The following is a 24,532-nucleotide window of genomic DNA, read 5'->3' as shown; positions in this document are numbered from 1 at the left end:
GAAACAATTCAAATGTCCACAGCTGGTAAACAGATAAACAAAAAGTATCTTTTCAATCACATGGAATACTATTTAGCAATAAAAAGGAATTCACCTGGGACATGCCACAAGAAGAATAAACCTCAAAAACATGCTCAGGAAAGAAAACAGATGCAAAAAACTACCTACTTTATTATCTGTTTATATGAAATGTCAAAGAAAAGAAGAATTTATACAGACAAGCAGATCAGTGGTCGCCTGGGTCTAGGGTGGGACAGCCATAGGAAACAGTTTAGGGTGATGGAATTGTTCTAAAACTGGGTTGTAGTAAGAGACACGCAACTCTAGAAACTTACCAAAAATCATTAAATTGTAAAATTACAATGTGTGAATTTTATGGTAGGTAAATTACAGCTACTAGAGCTGGTAAAAAAGTAAGTCAGTAATGAGATCTTGTTAAAAACTGAAAATATAAAAGCAAAGCAGGCCTGCAGTGCAGAGCATCAGCAATTGATTCAGAGCCTTTCAAAAAGCATCTTCTTGAAAATATCATTTGGTAATACCCACAGCTCACCAACAAAATAACCAGAAATATGTAAATGGGAAAAAAAACAGAGAAAACCTTCACTCCTCTAATAGTCATTCCAAATACTTACTGTCACCTAGAAAAGTGACAGGGTAGGAACATTGATCAGTTACAATATTTAGCTTCTCAAATACCATGTTTTTTTCACAATATCAAAATGCTTACGCAACAGACAATGGATTATATACTCTGTTAGAATATAGGATAAAAATATGGGAATCTTTTCCATCTGGTGTATTGTTTTATCTTGCCCCGACATTTGGGTTTTAATTTATGCTTTGCTAATATGTTTCTAAAATTTCTTTCCTTTTGCAGTTTGCAACACGATCTGCTGAGAAAGAACAAAGCAACACATGAATTGAGTAAATTATTGCTTTATTTAACTTGTGTATTACATAACATGCCAAAATATTAGAACTGGAGGGACTCCCCATATCCCTTGCTCCATAGTCTTTACTGAAGAGACTGCTTCTCTTCATTGGTGCACAAAACTACATTACATTGATTTACTTTCAGAAGAAATCAACAAGAGATTATTAATGAACTTTGATTTATCTCACTTTATGCATGGCACAAACAAAAGGACATTTCACTTTTAAGGAAAATGAAAAACACGCATACACACCCTATTACAGTCATTAAATCATTGATTTTGCTAGTAAGACAGAGTGCAAGACAGGAAAAGAAATTTTAAAAGAATGGGCTATTTCACAGTAGTGTTAATACTCCAATACCAGTTTTCTGCCAAGGCAATGACTGTCCTAAGGAGAAGAAAATCTGCCAAAGAATAGGACGCTGTTGGACTCATTGTGCTTGATGAAGAACAAGAAAGGGTGATTGCAGTGAAACTTTTCATAAACTGGCGCTGATGCGGCAGCAAAGCCTACGCCAGTGGCAGCTGCAGCCTCGACACCTTCCTCAGTTACCACCACAAAGGACCTGTGCAGGAACTTCTGGACATCCAGCCCTGAGCGTGAGGACATCGCGGAGTAGTCAGCTGTGTGCTCACTGAAGGCATCCTCCACCCCCATGGCCGCCCAGTCAGCCTCCAGATCGTAACTATCCTCCACTTCGAACCTGGGCAAATGCAAAGTCACATTCCTTTCTTCCATATGCCCTGGGCTAGTCCACTCTACCAATTTCTCGGGAGTTAGTCTATCCATAATCTATTGAGAAAAAAAAAGAGAGGGAAGAAGAGCATGATTATCAATACAAATTTGAAAGGGTGCAATATTGATTTTATAAGTAAGAAATTATTAATTTTAGTAACAAATAAAATTAGAAATTTTGTTTCACTAGACTCTTGTCTTTATATAGAGCAGGCACTTGTCATATTTCTCTGTTTAAATTATCTGTGTATATGTGAAAACTCAATAGTACTAAATAAACTTTTGAAGATAAGAAATAAGTCATTTCTTGTTCTATCAATCTAATACATATTATTTCACTTTTTACTATTCCCCTCTAGTCTTTATATTCAGGTTTAATACATAATTTATAAATATATTATACATTACATATTATATAATTGTCTGTTATAATTAATTATTTATATTATAATATGTGATATAGTATATAATATATATTTACATAGTTGTCATCACACTGAATGTCCATTTTACTTGTTATAATTTAAACTTTTTTTCACCAAGTTGATAAATTTTACCCGACATTCATCCATTCATTCATTTTACAATCATCCAGTATGTATTAAGAATTATGATAAATGTTGATAGACACTGTGGATACAAAAATTATTATTATTATTATTAATTTCAAACTAGGTATCCTAGTATATTTATGCAGAAATTACTGATTTCACTCAGAAAGGCAATTTAATTCTTCTGCATTATTTCCCTAGGGTAGTTTCCACAACTGGGGTTTTTGAGTTAGAGTATGAATATTCTTAAAGCTTTCATACATACTGCCATTTAGCTGTGACAAAATATTTTTCAACATATGCCACTAGAGATGTTTCACAGTAACAGAACTGTATCCAATATTATAATAATATAGCATCTATCATTTATTGACTACTTTCCATGTCCTGGGCCTATTCTAAGATAGCCCCTAGAATGGGTCTAGGACGTGGAAACCATATATATATCTCTCCTAGAATGGGTCCAGTACATGGAAAGCACTCAATAAATGATATATGCCATATTATTACAATACTGGGTGCTGATCTCTCTATATATATTTTTCTAGATATTTTCTAATCATGACAACAACTCTATACATTAAGAACTGTGGAGCCCATTTTATAGATGGGAAAATATTGAGCTTCAAGGAAGTTAAGCTTCAAAGGACAGAAAGCTATTAAATAGAGGAATAGGGATTTGAAACAAAGCCTTCCTGATTTCAAAAATAGAGGATACTAGCCATATCAATTTTTTTGTTGTTTTGTTTTATCCAGGTCACAATAGTTTACAACGTTGTGAAATTTCAGTTGTACATTATTATTTGTCAATCACCACATAAATGTGCCACTTTACTGCTTATGATCACCACCAATCCCCTTCCCCTCTGGTAACCACTGATCTATTCTCTTTGTCCATGTGTTTGTTTACCTTCCACATATGAGTGAAATCATACAGTGTTCGTCTTTCTCTGTCTGGCTTATTTCACTTAACACAATACCCTCAAGGTCCATCCATGTTGTTGCGAATAGGATGATTTTGTCTTTTTTTATGGCTGAGTAGCATTCCATTGTGTATATATACCACATCTTCTTTACCCATTCATCAGTCGACGTGCACTTGGGTTACTTCCACATCTTGGCTGTTGTGAATAATGCTGCAATGAACATAGGGGTGCATAAGTCACTTTGAATTGTTGATTTCAAGTTCTTTGGATAAATACCCAGTAGTGGGATCGCTGAGTCGTATGGTATTTCTATTTTTAATATTTTGAGAAATCTCCATACTCTTTTCCATAGTGGCTGCACCAGTTTGCATTCCCACCAGCAACATATAAGGGTTCCCTTTTCTCCACATCCTCTCCAACATTTGTTATTTTTTGTCTTATTGATTATAGCCATTCTAACAGGTGTAAGGTGATATATCAGTGTAGTTTTGATTTGCATTTCCCTGATGATTAGCGATGTTGAACATCTTTTCACATGCCTATTGGCCATCTGTATATCTTCTTTGGAAAAATGTCTGTTCATATCCTCTGCCCATTTTTGGATCAGGTTGTTTAGTTTTTTGTTGTTGAGTTGTGTGAGTTCTTTATATATTTTGGAGATTAACCCCTTGTTGGATATATGATTTGCAAATATTTTCTCCCACATGGTGGGTTTTCTTTTTGTTTTCTTCCTGATTTCCTTTCCCTTGCAGAAACTCTTTTGTCTGATGAAGTCCTCATTTGTTTATTTTTTCTTTTGTCTCCCTTTCGCAAATAGACATGCTATGTCAAGGTATGGTATGACAAGAATGATGTCAAAGAGTGTACTGCCTATATATTCTTCTAGGGGTTTTATGGTTTCACATCATACCTTCAAGTCTGTAATCCATTTTGAATTAAATTTCAGATTCTTTGTTCTATTTCTGTGAAGAATGCATTGGGATTCTGATTGGGATTGCATTGAATCTTGGATTGCTTTAGGTAGTATGGACATTTAACTATGTTTATTCTTCCAATCCATGTGCATGGAATATCTTTCCGTTTCTTTACGTCATCATTGATTTCTTTCAATAATGTCTTATAGTCTTCATTGTCTAGGTCTTTCACCTTCTTGGTTAAATTTATTCCTAGATATTTTATTCTTTTTGTTGGGATTGTAAATGGGATCGTATTCTTGACTTCTCTTTCAGCTCTTCATTATTAGTGTATAGAAATGCAACTGATTTTTGTAAGTTGATTTTGTACCCTGCAACTTTGCTGTAGTTTTTGATTATTTCTCATAGTTCTCTGGGGGATTCTTGAGGGTTTTCTATATATAGAATCATGTCTTCTGCAAACAGGGAGAGTTTCACTTCTTCCTTTCCAATTTGGATACCTTTTATTTCTTTTTATTTCCTCATTGGTCTGGTCAAAACCTCCAATACTATGTTGAGTGGTAAGAATGGGCTCTCTTGTCTTGTTCTTGTTCTCAGGGGGATTCCTTTCAGTTTTTCACCATTAAGTATGATGCTGGCTGTGGGTTTGTCATATATGGCCTGTATTATATTGAGGTACTTTCCTTCTATACCCATTATATTGAGAGTTTTTATCACAAATCATTGTTGGGTCTTGTCAAATGCTTTCTCTGCATCTACTGAGATGATCATGTGATTTTTATTCCTCATTTTGTTATGTGGTGTATCACATTGATTGATTTGCAGATCTTGAACCATCCCTGGTATAAGTCCCACTTGATCATGGCATATTATCCTTTTAAGGTGTTTAGTTTGCCCATATTTTGTTGAGGAGTCTTGCATCCATGTTCATTAGCAATATTGGCCTGTAATTTTCCTTCTTTTGTGTTGCCTTTGTCTGGTTTTTGTATTGGGGTGATGTTGGCTTCATAGAATGAGTTAGGAAGTGTTCCATCTTCTTCAATTTTTTTGAATATTTTGAGAAGGATAGGCATTAAATCTTCTTTGAATATTTGGTAGAATTCTCCAGAGAGGCCATCTGATCCTAGACTTTTGTTTTTTAGGAGGTTTTTGATCACTGTTTCAATCTTGTTACTTGTGATTGGTCTATTCAGATTCTCTATTTCTTCTTGATTCAGTTTTGCAAGGTTGTATGAGTCTAAGAATTTATCCATTTCTTCTAGATTGTTCAATTTGTTGGCATATAGTTTTTCATAGTATTCTCTTATAATCCTTTGTATTTCTGTGGGATCTCTTGTAATTTCTCCTCTTTCCTTTCTAATTTTATTGATTTGAGCCTTCTCACTTTTTTTCTTAGTGATTCTGGCTAAAGGTTTGTCAATTTTGTTTATCTTCTCAAAGAACCAGCTCTTAGTTTCATTGATCCTTTCTACTGCCTTTTTGGTTTCAATTTCATTTATTTCTGCTCTAATTTTTATTATTCCCCTCCTTATGCTGACTTTGGGCTTTGTTTGCTCTTCTTTTTGTAGTTCTGGTAGGTGTAGTTTAAGATTGCTTATTTGAGATTTTTCTTGTTTGTTGAGGTGGGCCTGTATTGCTATGAACTTCCCTCTTAGGACCGCTTTTGCTGTATCCCATATGAGTTGGTATGGTGTATTTCCATTTTCACTTGTCTCCGGATATTTTTTGATTTCTCCTTTAATTTCTTTAATGATCCATTGGTTGTGCAGTAGCATGTTAATCTCCACATATTTGTCACTTTCCCAGCATTTTTCTTGTAGTTGGTTTCTAGTTTAATAGCATTTTGATTGGAAAAGATGCTTGATGTGATTTCAATCTTCTTAAATTTATTGAGTCTTGCCTTGTTTCCCAACATATGGTCTGTCCTTGAGAATGTTGCATGTGCACTTGAGAATACTGTGTATTCTGCTGTTTTGGGATGGAGTGTTCTATATGTATCTCTTAAGTCTATCTGGTCTAGTTTTTTGTTTAATTCCACTATTTCCTTGTTGACTTTCTGTCTGAATGATCTATCCACTGATGTAAGTGGGATGTTGAGGTCCCCTACTATTATTGTGATGTTGTTAATATCTTCTTTTAGGTTTGTTAATCATTTTATCATTATATACTGCCCCTCTTTGTCTCTCATTCCCTGTTTCATCCTGAAGTCTACTTTGTCCGATGTAAGTATGGCAACACCTGCTTTCTTTTGCTTGCCATTAGCTTGGAGTATCATCTTCCACCCCTACACTCTGAGCCTGTGTTTGTCTTTCCTGAAGCATATTGTTGAGTCTTGTTTTTTAATCCATCCAGCCACTTTGTGTCTTTTGATTGGAGAATTCAATCCATTTACATTTAGAGTGACTATTGGTATATGAGGGCTTAATGCTGCCATTTTATCACTTGTTTTCCAGTTGTTCTGTACTTCCCTTGTTTCTTATCTGGTGTATTTTGGACTGCCAATTCAGTTTGGTAGTTCTCTATGACGGTTTTTTCAGTTTTCTATTTATTTATCATTTATGTCTCTGTTCTGACTATTTGTTTAGTCGTTACCATGAGTTTTGTATAAAAGTCTCATAAATGAGACTGTCCATTTTCTAGTAGCCTCTTAATTCCTTACTCTAAGCAGGTACCATCCCCTACCTCTTCCCCTTCTAAGTTATTGTTGTCACAACTTATTCCATTTTGTGATGTGAGTTTGTGGTTAAAATGATGAGATTATAGTTATTTTTGATGTTTTCCTTCCCTTTATCTTTAATGTTTAGAATTAAGTGTTTGCTAACCTGTTCTGATAGAGAGCTACAATTTTCTGATTTTGTCTGCCTATTTATCTCCTTGCTCAAGGCTTTGTAAAACCTTTCTTTTCTTTTCTTTTTTTTTTTTTTCCAAGTATGAGGGCCTTCTTGATCATTCCTTGTAGCAGGGGTCTTGTGGCAACGAACTCCCTCAGATTTTGTTCATTTGGGAGAGTTTTTATTTCTCCACCGTATCTGAAAGATATTTTCACTGGATAGAGTATTCTTGGCTGAAAGTTTTTATCTCTCAGAATTTTAAGTACATAATTCCCCTCTCTCTTAGCCTGTAAATTTTCTGCTGAGAAATCTGCTGCAAGCCTGTTAGGGATTCCCTTGTAAGTTATTTTCTTCTGCCTTGCTGCCCTTAATATTTTTTGTTTGTTGTTGACTTTTGCAAGTTTTATACCTTGGTGAAGGTCTTTTTACAATTGATGTAATTAGGAATTCTATTAGCTTCTTTCACTTGTAATTCCAGCTCCTTCCCCTTTGGGAATTTCTCAGCTATTATGTGTCTTTGAACAGGTTTCTGTTCCTTTCTCCCTCTCTTCTCCCTCTGGAATACTTATAATCCTTATGTTGCATTTCCTAATTGAGTCGGATATTTCTCAGAGAATTTCTTCATTTCTTTTTAGTCTTAGTTCTCTCTCCTCCTCCATCTGAAGCATTTCTATATTTCTCTCCTCCAAACTGCTAATTCTGTCCTCCATAATATCAGCTCTGTTATTCAAGGACTCCAGATTTTTCTTTATCTCATTTATTGTGTTTTTTAACTCCAACATTTCTGATTGGTTTTTTTTTTTATAGTTTCAACCTCTTTTGTGAAGAATTCCCTCTGTTCATTAATTTTATTCTTGAGTTCATTGAACTGTCTTTCTGAATCTTCTTGTAACTTATTGGGTTTTTTATGACAGCTTTTTGAGTTTTCTGTCATTTAGATTGTAAATTTCTGTGCCTTCAGGATTGATTTCTGGGTAATTTTCATTTTCCTTCTGGTCTGGAGTATTAATAAACCGCTTCATACTATTTGATGGGGTGGATTTGTACCTCTGCATAGTGGTAGTTTCTGGACACAGATTTCACCTGCATCCAACCGGCAGGGGCTGGGGATGGGCAGGAGCTGTGTATTCTGAGCCCACCACAATCCCTGGCGTCTATGCCTGTCCTTTGGAATCTATGCTGCCAGGGACCGTCTGCAATTGCCTGCTCACCGCTGCTGCTTTACAAATGTATGCTCATGTGCTCTGGTGAAGGTCCTTACTCTGGCCAACTGGCCAAGCTGGTGCACCAGGTGCAGGGACGGGCACTTGCTTTCCCATGATCGATCCCAGCAGCATTCTCACTCTGCCCTCACTATCTGCCCTCCTGGGGCTAGCTTGATGAAGACACCCCCACATTTGCTTAGCCTCCTCTGTGTGGAACTTTCCCATGGCTAGGAGGCAACTCAGAGAGCGAAGACATTCTGTGGAGAGCTGCCTCTCCCCTCCTCTCTTCTCGGTGCTGTGCATGATCCTGCACTGTAGGTTGCTGCCAGGGAGGAACAGAAGATCCCCTTACCTCCTTCCACTTCCTCCCAGGGGTCCAGCACCTCCACCTTCAGATATATGGCTGTGTGTGTCTCTCAGATGTCTATTGTATTGTGTGAATGTCTTCTGTTGGTTTATCAGTGTCCTTTCATTTGTATCTTAGGGGGGAGATACAAGGGGAGATACTCTCCCCTTAGGGGGGAGAGTCTGAGCAAAGAGCTCATTCTGCCATGATGCTGATGTCACTCTCTTGCCATGTCAATTTTTAACTGCAAAGTGGGTGGGACTAAATCAAGGGGTTTAAGATTAAGCGTCCTATGGACTTTGGGTGATTATTCTGTGTTGATGTAGGTTTATCCTTGGTTAAAAAAAAAAAAAGTACCACTCTGGTAAGTGATGTTGATTAGGGGGGAGGCTATGCATGTGTGAGGGGCAGGAGGTATATGAGAAATCTCTGTACCTTCCTCTCAATTTTGCTGTAAACCTAAAATTGCTCTAAAAAAATGAAGTCTTTAAAAAAATTAAAGATCTAAGAAAGAAATTCAGAAGGTCCAATAAGCCTACTGAATAGTATGCAGTATTTGCTGTATATGTGCACATGTAATTTTTTTATGGGGAAGAGTGTCCATAGAGATCAACCATTTCTAAGAATGGTAGGTGATCTTTAGAACTCCCGTGTGACCTTAAATGTCCATTTTAGCTCAGCCCCAAATGTATTAGTATTGGTTGTTCTCAATAAAACCAAGAAAATTTAATGTTCTTTAGACATCCATCTGTAACTGTTGCACAGAGTGAGAAATATTTTCTACTTGGGTCTGCCAGACACCAGCTCCAAATCAGAAGCCCTGTTTCCAGGCTCACCCAGAGCAAGCTTTGGATGCAAAGTCTCAGGAAATGAAAGCAAGATTGTGACGATGTAAGGTTTTACCTTCTCCAGACCATCTACATCATTGGGCAGCAACACGAACATGCTTAGGTCATTGTTTTTATATGGTATCCCCAGAATTTTGGCCTGCAAGTCTTCCAGGAAAGTGAATTTGAAGGAATGGCGCTGTGTCATCATCAGCACAGATTTACTTGTAGTCTGCAACAAAGTCACAGGGCACGCGGTGTCAAAAGAGACATAGGACAACCACATTAGTGCACCAAAATAATTAGCTCCATCTAAAATCATGCTCAAGATCAGAGCCTCAGAATCAGCATTTGCTATTCTCCATGTACATTTGCTCAAATATGACTTTAGATTTTACATTCCATGTGTAAGCACATCACATAAATAAAGGATCATACCTTATTCAGCCAAAATTCCTCCTCCTTGGTATTTTCTTTTTTAAACTCCCTGTCCCATTGCCCTTTAAAATAAACTATGTTCAGCACCACCAGCTTAGTGGAGCTGCTTAGAGAGCCATCTGGAAACAGGTCCTTGATTTTTTCTGCAAACAAACAACAACAAAAATTGGCCCATCTTCAAAATTATAAGTAATATGCACGGCAGATACAATGCAGATGGACTTGACTGATCATTGCAAACTCAGCTAGGTCGGCACCTGAACACCTTGCCAACAAAATGTTCACTGGCAGAACCGGTAGGGACATTTTCACCTTGCCCATGGCCTGTTTATCCCATGGGATAAATTGAGGTGTGATGGTTAAGAGTTCAGGCTCTGGGATCAGATTGCCTCTGTTAGCATCCAGTTTTGCCATTTATCAGCTGAGGAATCTTGGGCAAGTTATTTAAGCTCTCTGTGCCTCAGTTTCCACATCTGTAAAACAGGAATAAAACCTGCCTCAAAGGGTTGTTGAAAGGAGTAAATGATTTAATACATGTAAAGCACTTAGAACACTACCTGACTCATAATAAGCACTCGGTAAGTGTCAGCTATATTATTTTTACCCATTCAACATAGTTACCACATGAGGTAGAGAAAACTTATTTTACTAGAAAAAGAGCTGATGTTTTTTTCTCGGGGTTTAGCCCATCCCACACTAAATTCTGAAGAATACTGCCTTTGACCAACCCTTTGATAGACACCTTTTTTTTCCTTTGCACTGAGTGTAAAGAAAAAAAATGCATTCTGAAATAATAGATGCCTCCCTGATAACTGGAATGAAAAATGTAATTTGAAACTCTAATACTAAAGTATCAGCTATCACTCCCTACTGTGTATTCCGTATTAACATTCCTTTCTAGTATTTCTTTTGTGTTTGGCTCATACCAGGGGATGAGGAGGGGAGGACGAAGGGAGAGCTTTGTCAAGTCCTGTGCTGTGGAGGGGGCTGAAAGTTGTCATCATCCCCGCATGATGCTCAAGTGGAGATGAGGCCCAGGCAGCCCCAGCTATAGGTAGCAAAGGCAGGGTTTGATGGGAGAGCTGAATGTTTCTCACCTGACAAAGAGAAAGGAAACCCTCTATGACATTTTCACTTAGGGACTCAGACTCAGAAAGAAAGGCTCTGATATAAAGGAAAGAATGTGAACCCAAGACAGACATGAGCCTAATTTCAGATCCCCAAAGATATTGCAATCCACAGCCACGTGCAAATAATTCTCCACTAAATGTTTCCATGAAGTTGGCTTCCTGTGGTCCCCTCCCTGGTTCCCTTTGGCTCTTTCCACATTTGCTGAGAACATTCCACTATCTTCAGTGCCCTCTCCCACACCCCGCATGCCCAGCCCTGTCTTTCCAACCCTGCAAAATCCATCTTGAGTCCCCTCTCAAGGCTTGTCCACCCTGGCATCCCATGCAGTGTTAAGCACAGGGCTTCACTCACAGTGGATACTCAAAAAGTATTTATATGATGAATGACCATACCCTACCATTCGTTTGGCTTTCAACCCAGGAATTAATCTTCTTCCGACTTTCATCAGCTGCATTTACAAAATCAACAGGTTCCAGAGAAGCATGGTAATATTTCTCAACATAATCTAAGTATTTCTTTAGGAGAAACAGGAAAGGAATAGAAAGAGGTTGAAAATTCAGTTTATTCACTGCTACATCGCTACATAAATTTATCTGTCCATCAAGATGATTCATATTGTAAGCAGGGATTTTTTAGGACCTGAGAAAATCACTTTGAGTACTTCCATGCACACTTTTAGGAAGGTGCACTGGGTTAAAGCAAAAATCAGATTTAGACTGCCAGGATTTTTAAACAGCTCCCAAAAGGCCTGGACATCTGGAGAACAGGCAGAGGTCACACCCAGTGATGTGGGCCAAGCCAGGCAGTCAACTTAGGCAGCGTGCCTCCAGAACCCACAGTCCTAACAGGGCCATTTGGCCATTCATGAATACCACTCACAGATGTGGTAGACACAGCAAAACTTACCTGAAGGAAGAGGTAGGTCTTTTCTCCAAATAGCCTGTTGGCTATTTTCAGTTCATAATCATTAGTGGGTTTGCTTATCTCAGTCAAAAACTTTTGGAATTGGTGATGTAGCTCATCTCTCTTCTCAATCTGCAAAATCAAAACAAAAACTTAATGAGTTATGTTGGCGAAAGCGAGCCTAGATTCTCCCCAAAAAGGACGTGGCTGCTGGGTCTTGCCCTCAGTTTGATAGTCTGGAGAGTGGCCCGTGAGTTTGGTGTGGCCCTAGATGTCAGGTGACTTTTACACAAATCATATGATAACGTAAGTCACAATCCATCTCAGCTCCACAAAGAAGCCTGTTCTGCTGGCCCAACACCACAGATCTTGCTTTGCTGGTTCAGGCTGCATTTTTTAATCTCAGGTGTAATTGCCCACTAAATGTTTTATATGCTTGTTTTTAGCTAACTGCAAGACTCTAAGCACTTGAGGAAAGCAGATGATTCTTACCCACTCTAAAGTTTGGCAATTTCTGTTCCCGGCAGTGGATAAGAAAAGTAATTCCTGATAGTATAAGTAGCCATTTGTGAGAGCTACATGTTGGGCTGAAGTGAGATTTATCCCTGTCTCTGGGGGAAAAAAACAAAGTTTTCTGGATATTTTTTGTAGTATCCATCAGTTTTCTGATTGAGAGCTGAGGAGTGCTCCATGGCAGACCCAGCTAACCCAGCACCCTTCCCGGAAACAGAGAGGAACACTGTCCCACTGTCTTTTGAGCAATATCTGGCTGCTGACATTCACACTGGTTGCAAGGGAGAGGCATTTTAATTTTGAACTGAAAAGCTTATTCCTGATTGCACTGAGAACAGAAAGCCCTTCTTCCTCCAGCATGTGAAGCCCATGAGTTTTTTGTTTGTTTTATCTCTTTATTTCACTACTGGTTACCCAATGCCTAGGGTAGTACCTGGCACATAAAAAACACTCAATTCATTTTTGTGAATAATTAAAGACGTTTGAAGACATTCAAATTGGAAACGTAAAAATGTGCTGCTCTAACAAAATATTTGAGGTTGAATTTAACTTTTGGCTCCCTCCTTGCTATCATGAGTCTTTAAATGTTGAGTGATCATTTTACGGCTGCTCAGGTTAACTGACATGTGATGTGAGCAGATCAAGGGATTGAAGCCTTTGGGGAATAATGGATTGATATAAAGAGAAGGATGTAGTGAGACTATTTCTCCAGTGGGCCAGTTGTGACTGAGTTGACCTGAAAATAGGGAAAGGGAGGAAAGGCCTACTGGCAAACCGGTTTGGGGTTTGAATTTATACTACCTCTGTGGCCAGGGAAACCTCATACTAAGAAATTAATTTAAAGTGACCCTGGGTTGATAACATCCCAAGATCTTATTCCAGAAAAAAAAATTACCCATGCTAGAAAGGTAACTACATCCCAGGTTTCACTGGACACCCATAGATTATCAGCCAAATATTAGTTGATATTCCAAAATTACAAGTCATGAGAAAATAAGTCCTACCTCAAGAATCAGAAGAAAAAGTAGCATATTAGACCCTTAAGGACTTTAAATGTTGGCATTATCAGACATCACCTTTTAAAAGCAGTATATTGGGGCATGTTAACCAGAAAAGATATTGAAAATATGGTTAGGGAAAAAAAGATCGTCAACAATTTTCAGGTTGGTTTTATAATCAACTAGAATTTCTATATACGAATATTCAATGAATACTGAAATTAAAAGCACAATAGATGGGTTAAATAGCCAATTAGGCACAACTAAATTAGTGAACTACATAGAGCTGGATAATTTTCTCAGAATGCAGCACAAAGGCAAAAAGTGATAAAAAATAAGTGTGACAACTGAAGCAATATAGAAGATACAGTAAGAATTCTAGCATCCTTCCAAAAGGCAAGAAAAAGAGAATGGGGAAAATGCATTACTCAAAAAATTAAGAGAATTTTCCAGAATTGATGAAAAGTATGAATTTTCATATTCATAAAGCACAGCAAATAAGTCTTGGTAAACAAAAGAAATCCACACCTAGATACATTTCAGTAAAATTCAGGAACAACAAATACAAACAGCAAAACTTAAGTGTAGCCAGAGATAGATCACCTACCAAGGAATGCCAATTAAACAAACTTAACAGCATCATTAGAAATGCAGAGTGGAATGGTATCTTCAAAGAGTTGTGAGAAAATATCACCCTAGAATTCAATATATAGTTAAATATTCATTCAAGAACAAACAAAGCCAAATACAACCTGACAGCATCTGCCATGTGTAAATCTTTACTAAAGAAACTTCCAAGGAGTGACGTCAGCAAGATGGCAGAATAAGAAGCCCCAGACCCTGCTTCCCTGACTGGAGAAGCTGATTTAACAACAACACAAGAACCAAATGCCTTTATAAGAAATCCAGAAAGCAGTTAAGAGTTTCCTGTACTACAGTGAGCATGAACCAACTGAATCGAAGCCCAGTAGGAAAATTCATGGCACCCACTCACCAGAGCCCCTTCCCCCAACACAGCATGGTGTGATTGGGAGAAAACTCCCAACTCTCAACTTCTCCTGGGGGAGAGAAACAGAAGAGTGGAATGTATACCCAACATTCTGACTTTTCCAGAGGCTGCTTGAGAGACTGGTTTCTGTCTTGTCTGAATCTAAGTGCTGACAGGAACAGGGCACTAGGTTGGCCACTGAGAACAAAGGCAATCAACATGCACTAGGGTCTGCAGTACCACAGGCAGATACCAAGGTGGGCTCCTAAGTAAAATCCAGCAAACTTTTTCAATTAGGAGATTACATGCACAAGCCGGGAGAGGATGCATCCCCAGAAAAGGCTTAAGAGGTCTCCAGAATCTCTAGCCAGGCTGATTGGAAAAAGTTCTCTCTGTATTAAACCAAACCACAAAGACTGGGAAAAGTGGCTTATTTTCCAAATGCTAAAGCCCCAACAGAAGATAATAAGGCATAGAAAGAAACAGGGAAACATAGCCCAATCAAAGAAACAAATTTAATCAATGACCTAACTTTACATCTCAAGGGACTATAAAAAGAACAAATTAAACCAAAATTTAGCAGAAGGAAGGAAATAATAAGGATTAGAACAGAAATAGAGAGTAGAAAAGCAACCAAAAAAAAATCAACAAAAGCAAGAGTTGGGTTTTTTCCCCAGAAGATCAACAAAACTGACAAAGCCTTAACTAAACCAACTAACAAAAAAATATAGAAGACTCCAATAACTAAAATTAGAAATGAAAGAGGGGACATTACAACTAATGCCATGAAAATAAAAAGGATTATGAGAGATTACTATGAACAATTATATTCCCCCAAAAAATGGATAACCTAGAAGAAATTGATAAATTTCTAGAAACCTACAACCTACCAAGACTGAATGATGAAGAAATAAAAAATCTAAACAGACATAACTAGTAAGAAGATTGAATCAGTAATCAAACACCTCCAACAACAAAAAATCTCAGAACCGGATAGCTTAATTGGAGAATTCTACCACACATTTAAAGAATAATTAATACCAATCCTCCTCAAAGTCTTCCAACATCTAGAAGAGGAGGGAACATACTCAAACTCATTCTATGTGGCCAGCGTTAGTCTGATACCAAAACCAGAAAAAGATATAAGAAAAGAAAACTATGGACCAATATCCCTGATGAATATTGATTCAAAAATCCCAAACAAAATACTAGCAAACCAAATTGAAGGGTGCATTAAAAGGATTATACACCATAACCAAGTAGGATTTATACCCGGAACGCACAGGTGGTTCAACATATGAAACTCAGTGTAATACACCACATTAACAGAATGAAAGACAAGATCCACATGATCACCTTAATTCATGTAGAAAAACATTTGACAAAATTCAATACGCTTTCATGAAAAAATCCTCAACAAACTAGGAATAGAAGGAATCAACATTATAAAATCAGCATAATAAAAGCCATATATGAAGAGCCCACAACTAATCACATTCAATGGTGAAAGACTGAAAACTTTTCCTCTAAGATCAGGTAAAGATGTCTACTCTCACCACTACTATTCAACATAGTCCTGGAAGTCCTAGCCAGAAGAAGAAAATTAGAGAAGAAAACAAAATAAGAGGAATGCAAACCAGAAAGAAAGAAGTACAATCATGTCTGTTCACAGATGACATAGTCTTATATGTAGAAATCCTAGCTTCCACACAAAAAATGTTAAAACTAATAAATTAATTCAACAACATTGCAGAATACAAAATCTACATACAAAAATCAGTTGCATCTCTATACGCTAACAATGACCAATCCAAAAAGTAATTAAGAAAATAATCCCATTTACTATAGTATCAAAAGGGATAAAATACTTAGATATAAACTTAACCAAGAAGATGAAATACTTTTACACTGAAAACTACAAAAAGTTGCCAAAAATATCAAAGAAGATGCAAATAAATGGAAAGAATCTATCCTCATGGATTGGAAGACATAATATTGTTAAAATATTCATACTACTCAAAGTGATGTATAGATTCAATGCAATCCCTATCAAAAGCTCAATGGTATTTTTTTGCAGTAATAGAAAAAATATCATAAAACACATATGGAATCTCAGGGGACCAAATAGCCAAAACAATCTGGAAAAAGAAGAGTGAAATTGGAGACCTCACACTTCCTGATTTCAAAATATACTACAAAGCAATGGTAATCAAGATGTTGTGGTACTGGCATAAAGACAGATAAATGGACCAATGGAACAGAATAGAGAGACCAGAAATAAACCTTTGCTTATATGGCCAAATGATTTTCAACAAGGGTGCCAAGACTACACAGTGAGGAAAGGATAGTCTCTTCAACAAAAGATGTTGGGACAACTAAATATCCACAAGCAAAAGAATGAAGTTGGACCCTTACCTCACACCATATATAAAAACTAACTCAAAAGGGTTAAAGACCTAAACACAAGACCTAAAACTATAAAACTCCTAGAAGAAAATATAAGGGAAAAGCTTATGGATATCAAATGGTAATGATTTCTAGAGTGTGACTTCAAAAGCACAGGCAACAAAAGCAAAAATAGGCAAGTGGAACTACATCAAACTAAAAAAAACTTCTGCTCATTAGAGGGAACAATCAACAGAGTGAAAAGGCAACCTGTGAAATGGGATAAAATATTTGCAAACCATGTATCCGATAAGGAGTTAATATCCAGAATACATAAAGAACTTCTACAACTCAACAACAACAACAAAATAATCCAAAGAAAAATGGCTAAAGGACTTGAACAGACAATTCTCCAAAAAAGATATACAAATGGCCAACAGCATATGAAAAGATCCTCAAAATCACTAATTGTAAGAAGAATGCAAACACCAAAACCACAATGAGATATCACCTCACACCCATTAGGATGGCCACTGTCAAAAGAACAGGAAATAACAAGTGTTGGTGAGGATGCAGAGAAGTTGGAACCCTTGTGCATTGTTGGTGGGAATGTAAAATGGTGCAGCTATTATGGAAAACAGTATAGAACTTTCTCAAAAATTTAAAAATAAAATTACCATATGTTCCAGCAATCACACTTCTGGGTACATAACTGAAAAAATTCAAAGCAAGATCTCAAAGGGATATTTGCATATCCATGTTCATTCCAGTATTATTCACAACAGCCAAGAGGTAGAAGCAACCCAAATGTTCATCAACAGATGAAGGGATAAAGAAAATGTGGTACGTACATACAATGGAATATTATGCAGCCTTTAAAAAGAAGGAAATCTTGTTACATGCCTCAACATGGACAAATCTCAAGGACATTATGGTAAACAAAATAAGCCAGTCACAAAAGAACAGATAGCGTGTGATTCCACTTACATGAAATATCGAAAGTAATCAACATCATAGAAACAGAAATTAGAAATCAATTAATCACCAATCACCACGCTGGCAGTTTTAAATCCAAATTCTGTCCAGAATATCAGGTGTGCTTCTGAATTTATACAAACTCTTCCAGAGAATAATAAAAAAGGAAACATTCCCCAACTCATCCTAGGAGTTTAAGGATACTTTGATACCAAAACTAGACAAGAATAGGACAAGAAAAAATATTACAGATTGATCTGGTTTATAACACAGATTTTTTAAAACCCCTGACAAAATATTACCAAATCCAATTCAACAATGTGTAATTTTTTTTAAATCATGACCAAGTTGATTATCCCACAAATACAAAAATGGCTTAACATTAGAAATTCTGTTAATGTAATTCACTTCATTAACAGAGAAAAAAAATACGATCACCAATAGATACAGAAAAAATACACATATATATGTATGTATGTATGAATACGGATGACTGGGGATTGCAAGGTGGGTAGGATTTCAGGTCCCACTTTCTCTGCACAACTGTATGAAATGGGCCTGTACACACTACTGAGAGGAATAGATATTGGTATAATCCCTTTGGCAAACAATTTGGTAATAGTCAATAAAGTTGAACATGCATACACCCTACCTCCCAGGTGTATACTATAGACCAGCATTGTCCCATTGAAATATAATGTGAGCCACAATTGTGAGCTCCATGTATAATCTTAAATTTTCTAGTAACTACATGATTAAAAGTAAAAAGAAATAGATGATATCAAGTTTAATATTACATTTTATCAAACTAAATATATCTAGAACATCATCATTTCAATATATAACTATAATAATTATATATCAAAATATAAGTATTATATATTATTTCAACAAAATTTACATATAAAAATTGAGATATTTTACATTTGTGACATAATAAAAATATACATTTGGTCTCTGTCATCAGTTCCTGACACAGAGCTCCTAAAACTCTCGTAATTTCCTGAGTGACAGGGGTACTAGGAACATCTTTTGTTTTAATATTTGATTTTTGACCCCAGTTCCTGACACCAAGCTCCTAAATCCCTTGGAATTTCCTGGGTCATAGGAGGACCTTTTGTTCTAATGAAGCAACTCTTGGTGGGCTCCTGAATAGCTTTGAGATAGGAGCTGGTCACCAGAAAGACCAAACCATTATTAGAAGCTTGGAACTTTCAGCCCCATCCCTATCCTCCAAGGAAGGGAGAGGGGCTGGAGATTGAGTTAATAATCAATCATGCCTACGTGATGAAACTTCCATAAAAATCCCTAAACTACAAGGTTTGGAGAGCCTCCAGGTTGGTGAACACATCCATGTGCTGTGAGGGTGGTGCACACCAAACTCCACAGGGACAGAAGCTCTTGCACTCAGGACATTTTCAGACCTCACCCCGTGCACCCCTTCGTCTGGCTGTTCATTTTCATCCTTTATAATAAACCAGTAAACAAAAGTCAAATGTTTCCTTGAGTTCTGTAAGGCATTATAGCAAATTCTTGAACTTGAGGAGGGGTGTCACAGGAACCTCCAATTTGCAGCCAAATCAGACAGAAGTGTGGGTAATCTGGGAAGCCACCACTTGTGACTGGCGTCTGAAGTGGGGAAAGTCTTGTGTGACTCAGCTCTTCACCTGTGGGGTCTGTGCTAACTCAGGTAGTTAGTGTCATAATTGTTTAATGTGAGGAAAAAACCCACACATTTGGTGTCAGAGAGTTGTGAGTAGAAACATGGTTTTCCTTTAACATTCTTTTCTCATACTAAGTTCTTGAATTCAGTGTATGCTTTACACTTACGGCACGTCTCAATTTTTTTTTTTTTAAGTACACAGGTTTGTTTTTGTTTTTGTTTTTGTTTTGAGGAAGATTGGTCCTGAGCTAACATCTGTTGCCAATGTTCCTCTTTTTTCTTTTTTTCTCCCCAAAGCCCCAGTACATAGTTATATACCCTAGTTGTAGGTCCTTCTAGTTCTTCTGTGTGGGGACGCCTTGGCATGGCTTGATGAGTGGTGAATAAGTCCACACCCGGGATCTGAACCGGCGAACCCCGGACCGCCAAAGCCAAACACGGGAATTTAACCACTACACCACCAGACCAGCCCCGCGGCACATCTCAATTTGAACAAGATACATTTCAAGCACCCTATAGCCACTTGAATGGCTACTATATTTGATAGCTCAGCACTAGAGATACTCTTATCCAGGTAAACTACAAGGCTTGTATAAGAAGGTCATTTCAGGAAGGAAGGAAGGGAGGGAGCGAGGGAAAAAAGAAAGAATTCTAATCTTCTTCGTACCTCTGTGACTCGCAGAAAAATATTGGGGAATGCACAGAGCTGATACACAGAGTTATACAGATTGTACCCAGCACAAAGCTGAAATTCAACCCTCACCTCAATCACCAAGCATTTCACCCAAGATTGGGGCATCTGTCTGAGGGGGTGTGCCTTTTTCTAATTTGCACAAAGATTCTATATGGGCTTCCATGCTTGGAAGGAAAAGTGCTCTGAAAACAGCTGTGCTCCTTGATTGAGTGGACAGATGAGCAGCTATCTGACCCAACTCTGTTGTAAAAACTCTAGAAGGAAGCCTGGCTCTCCATATATGCACCTGAGCCACCCAGACAACCTGGCCTTGTGGGATTGTGAAACAAACAGCTCATATTGCTGGGTGATTTGAGCCAGGACTTAATGAGGGCCTGGGACTGGGCTATGACTACTATCAGGGCAGATGTGCCCTTCCTGAGAGCTCTAACCATCTTTGGATGCCAGTCCTGACCTATGGACTTGATCCCGTTCCCATGTTTGCACAGACCATCCTTTGGGTGAGGAATACTATAACCCTAGAGCTGGAAGAGACCCCAGGAAGTCAGTGGTCCTGTACTAATATTTTTTTAAAGTAAAACATCCACGGGGGGGGCTTAAAATAAAAACGAAATGTAGTAATAATACCACCTACAACTACCATATCCACTACTGATTGAGTTACCAGTGTGTTCTAGACACTCTACTGGACACTTTACAAAGGCTCAAAGAAGGTGAGTAACTTGCCCAAAGTAGCATAGCCATTCAGTGACTGAGCCAGGATTTGAAGCCAAATCTGTCTAATTTCAAAACCCATCTACTCTCTATAGGGACATGTCAGTCTATTAGCCTTTACCAGCATATATCATAGTGGTTAGTGTGCATTAAAGTTAAGGTCTCTCCTTAACATTAAGGATTTATTATTATTGTATAATCCTACCAACATTATTTGGATGCAGTGATTGCTTAAAAATAAGTATGAAGTACTACCTCTTCTACACATTTCCCCAGTGAGCCCACTTCTACAAAGCAACCATACCAAAGATTCTAAGACATGTCTCCCACCTCTTTTTTTCAGCTATGATTCTTGAGCTTTCTGTGTCTTTTTCAGAGCAAAGCACCTGGAAGGGACAGAAAATACTATGGCAGTGATCAGAGCAGAGAAAACCTCACACTCTATCAGTCAGAGGAAAGTAGATAATGGTTAAAGAAACCTCAATGGTGTATAGGTAACCATTCTTTCCCTGCAAAATCATGAAAATGTCTGGGTTGCCCACTGATTTCTTCAGAGGAGCCTACATTGGTTTACCCATTCATGTACTCATCTTTGATGTGTCATTTATACCCTACTGGCGATTATGCAACTTCTCCCAGTAGGTTTTGTTTTCCATGCTCCATATTTAATGAGGAGGTTGATGGCTTTGGAGAAGGCCATTTCACCCAGACCCTGCTCATAGCAATTTCAAGCACCAGGGAGAAGATGGCAAGGCAGTATTTGGAAAGGGAAGAGGACATCCCTGACAGACCTGAAATTGCTTTGTGTCTTCATATGCTTTCTCTGTTTCCTGGCCCACAGGTCAAGAGGAGCATATTTTCAAGGCAAGGCTACACGGCTGCCCCCAGAGACGAGTTTGTGCCTGGAAAGCAATGGAAGGCCACCCTACCTTCTGTAGCTGGGCCACGGTGGCTCCTCGGGCCCCTAGGGGGAGCATGCCGATGGCAGTTGAGATGCCCGCAGGGGAAAAGAAGATGTTGCCATCCTTTGATTTATTCAACTCTTTGAAAAGATCAAAGCCAAACTGGATGGTTGCTGCACCAAGCAAATCCATGATGATTCTAGAGAGCCCTAGACCAGCAACAACAATCAAAACCGAATAAGCATTTGTCGCGTACTTGAACTGCTTTATTCACAGGAACCCTTCCTGCTTCTCCTCCTCTTCCTGCAGTGATCCAGAAACTAGGGATCTTTCACCCTGTTCGTGAAAGGTCACTGATGCCTCCTTCTTACCCCTTCTCTTGACCCTCTTTTGACAGAAACAGCAACCAGTCTGGCATCATCCAGTGGTTCTCAGTTCTCATTTCCCTGGTGAACAGGGTTAATGCCTCAAATGGTTTTCTTCTCTCTTGCTCACTGTCAGAACCTGCCTGCATCTGCCTGCCCGCCGCCTCCTCCCTGCTATAAGCTCCCCCAGGCAGGCCCAGCCCTTGCCCTGCGATATCCGGCTTGTCCAGCTGCTGGGAGAATGACCAGCCAAGAGGCAGGCTAGGAATGCCTATTGGCCTCAGATCCGAGCAGTGTTCTCCCATCTAGCCTTCACAATAGCGAAGCCAATACTCACATTTTTCTCTGATATTTTCTATTTCTCAATTGATTCAAATCCAGTGCAGAGAGTGGTAAAACAGATTAATTCTCTTATACCCCAATTCCTAACTGCATGAAAACCTCACCCTGGGCTGAATTTTCGCTAAAGGGCAATGACGTATCTCAGGCTATGGATTAGTAAGTAGGAGTGAAAGCATTTCTTTTTTATACTTTTCTATATTGTTTCAGGCTTGTACAGAGAGTTCATATTACTTTTTTCATTTCACAAAAAATAATTTTGAAAGAGCAATTAATATTTACCAAAAATAAACAAATAGAACACATTTTATATTTTCTTCAACATCAGCTATGTTACAACTAGTTAATAAAGGCTTTAAGAAAAATCCTCAAACAAGAATGAGATTAATGCGAAATAAAAATTTTTGAAAGCCTACATACTTTGAGGGGTTTTTGCTATCAAAGACCCATTCTTACTAAGGCATGTCACATCTGCTATTAAAACTCCCATTTCAACTCTGGGTTTCCTTGCAATGATTCTTTGCAGTTTAACTCACAGATAAAATGAATTAACTTACTTCAAACAAGATGAAGAAGACACATTATCATGGCCACGTAGGCACTGGATTAAAAAAAACCACCCCAAGGAAAGTTACGCACAATAAAAGCACTTTCAAATCAACCAACAGCGGTGTTCTCAGAACACTGAAGTCTTAAGTTGGAGCTGAAGGAAGAACTTACCTGGCTTTTGGAGAGACAGAGGCGGCAGGGCAAGGAAGCAGAAAGCATGTGTAAAATGAGTAGTTGAGATCTTTAATTTATAGCTCTGTCTCTGCCTCTCCCTAGTCATTATCATTTGCATTTCCCGTGAAACAAACTTTGGTTTCTCAATGGTGATTTCCCTAATGAAATTAGCAGGCAAAGTTCATGAAAAACTGTGCATTGAATTTCCTATTTCTTTGATTTATGGCCATGAAATGATGCAATTGAAGTTGCCAGCAATTGTGTTGTGAACTGTAGCTAAAAAAGTATGCATCTTAGACGTAGAGGAATAGAATTTAAATTCTACCTTCTCGAAAATCCCTTAGAAATCCATTTGCGGCCCAAGCATAAAGAGATTTAAATTAACCAGACAGCAAAATAAGACTAAAAGCAGTAGCCCCAGGACCAAAGGGCAGCATCAGAATGGCCAAGTTAAATGAATTATGTCCCAAGGGGAGAGATTCTGAGGGAGAACTTCATCCCTAATGGTATCAGGGATCCTCTGGTAAGAATTGTTTAGAGCACTAGTTCTCAGCCTTGGATGCACATTAAAATCTCCTGGGGAACTTTAAAAAAAAATACCTGTGCCCAAGCCCCAACCCAGACAACTGAGTCAGCAACTCTGGGGTGTGATCCAGGCATCACAATATTTATCAACCCTGTTGATTATGACGTGCAGCCAAGGCTGGGAACCACTGGTTTATAGCCTGACGATGATCTGAAATAATGCATACTTTACTTACCACAGATGTGCAGAGCTGTGTCCTGACAAGAACAGTCTCTGTAACAAAGTTAACTTCGCAGGTGCATTATTTTGGGGTGTTGAATGAAAGAAGAAAATGGAAGAATACTATCTTGCTGGAAAAGAACGAGAAAAAGTAGTGAGAAAAGTTCGGGCAGGCAGCTAAACACACACACATACACACACACCACTCTTGTTCTCAAGTATTCTGCCTGTTAATCATGAAATCTCTCATTTTACTTCATTCAATAAACATTTGTTGAGAGTCTGCTATGTTCCAGACACTGGGCTAAGCACCAATTATTCATAAACATCCAACAAGCTCACTGATTTTAGGAAAACGACACTACTTAAAAAAAAGAAACTCAATAGGAAATTATACCTCCAAATTCCAGTTTTTCCTGTCAATCTGGGCACATCCCTACTGGTTCTACTAATTCATTAAAAGAAACAGCAGTTAGATTATTCTCACCTTTCGTCCCTGGTAAAAGGTGTAAAGATTCATCATTGTTGCCAAACGGCAAATCCAAACAGGTAGAAGGGCATCCCACTCTGTTCTCTCACCTGTCATGTCTGCCTAGAAAATCACCTCAGTGTGCTGCTTCTAAGGGCGTGGGTGATGTACGCAACAATCTCAACACTCACAATTTGCTTCTTTTTAATATTTTGATTATAGGTCTTTAAGCAAACTCAAAGCAGTATTTAACTTTGCTTTCTAATTGTCATTGAGAAATATGCAAACTAACCAAGGTTTAGAAAGAATTAGC

General features: G+C 38.1%; 1 protein-coding gene across 3 annotated transcripts; it reads right to left on the bottom strand.

Moving 5' to 3' along the window:
* Nucleotides 1-1,326: 1,326 nt before the first annotated feature.
* On the bottom strand, nt 1,327-23,111 carry SERPINB13 (serpin family B member 13). 3 transcript variants are annotated; one of them, XM_004422608.3, is made up of 9 exons: nt 23,003-23,111; nt 21,606-21,787; nt 21,007-21,062; nt 17,683-17,686; nt 11,750-11,878; nt 11,241-11,358; nt 9,713-9,855; nt 9,351-9,506; nt 1,327-1,731 (listed from the first exon to the last, which is right to left on the bottom strand). In XM_004422608.3, the coding sequence occupies exons 1-9, from the start codon at nt 23,109-23,111 to the stop codon at nt 1,327-1,329; spliced, it is 1,302 nt and encodes a 433-aa protein (XP_004422665.2). The 3 variants fall into 3 exon arrangements, with proteins under 3 accessions (XP_004422665.2, XP_087294961.1, XP_087294962.1); XM_087438835.1 differs by lacking the exons at nt 17,683-17,686; nt 21,007-21,062; nt 23,003-23,111 and having other exon boundaries at nt 21,606-21,770; XM_087438836.1 differs by lacking the exons at nt 11,241-11,358; nt 11,750-11,878; nt 17,683-17,686; ... (1 more) ...; nt 21,606-21,787; nt 23,003-23,111 and adding an exon at nt 9,970-10,033.
* Between the last annotated feature and the right edge of the window lie 1,421 nt (nt 23,112-24,532).

This window comes from Ceratotherium simum, chromosome 14, assembly GCF_057802395.1.
Source record: "Ceratotherium simum simum isolate JZ-2026a chromosome 14, ASM5780239v1, whole genome shotgun sequence".
NCBI classification, from domain to species: domain Eukaryota; kingdom Metazoa; phylum Chordata; class Mammalia; order Perissodactyla; family Rhinocerotidae; genus Ceratotherium; species Ceratotherium simum.
Note: the sequence above shows the minus strand (reverse complement) of the source record. Positions and strands in the feature narration are given on the sequence as shown.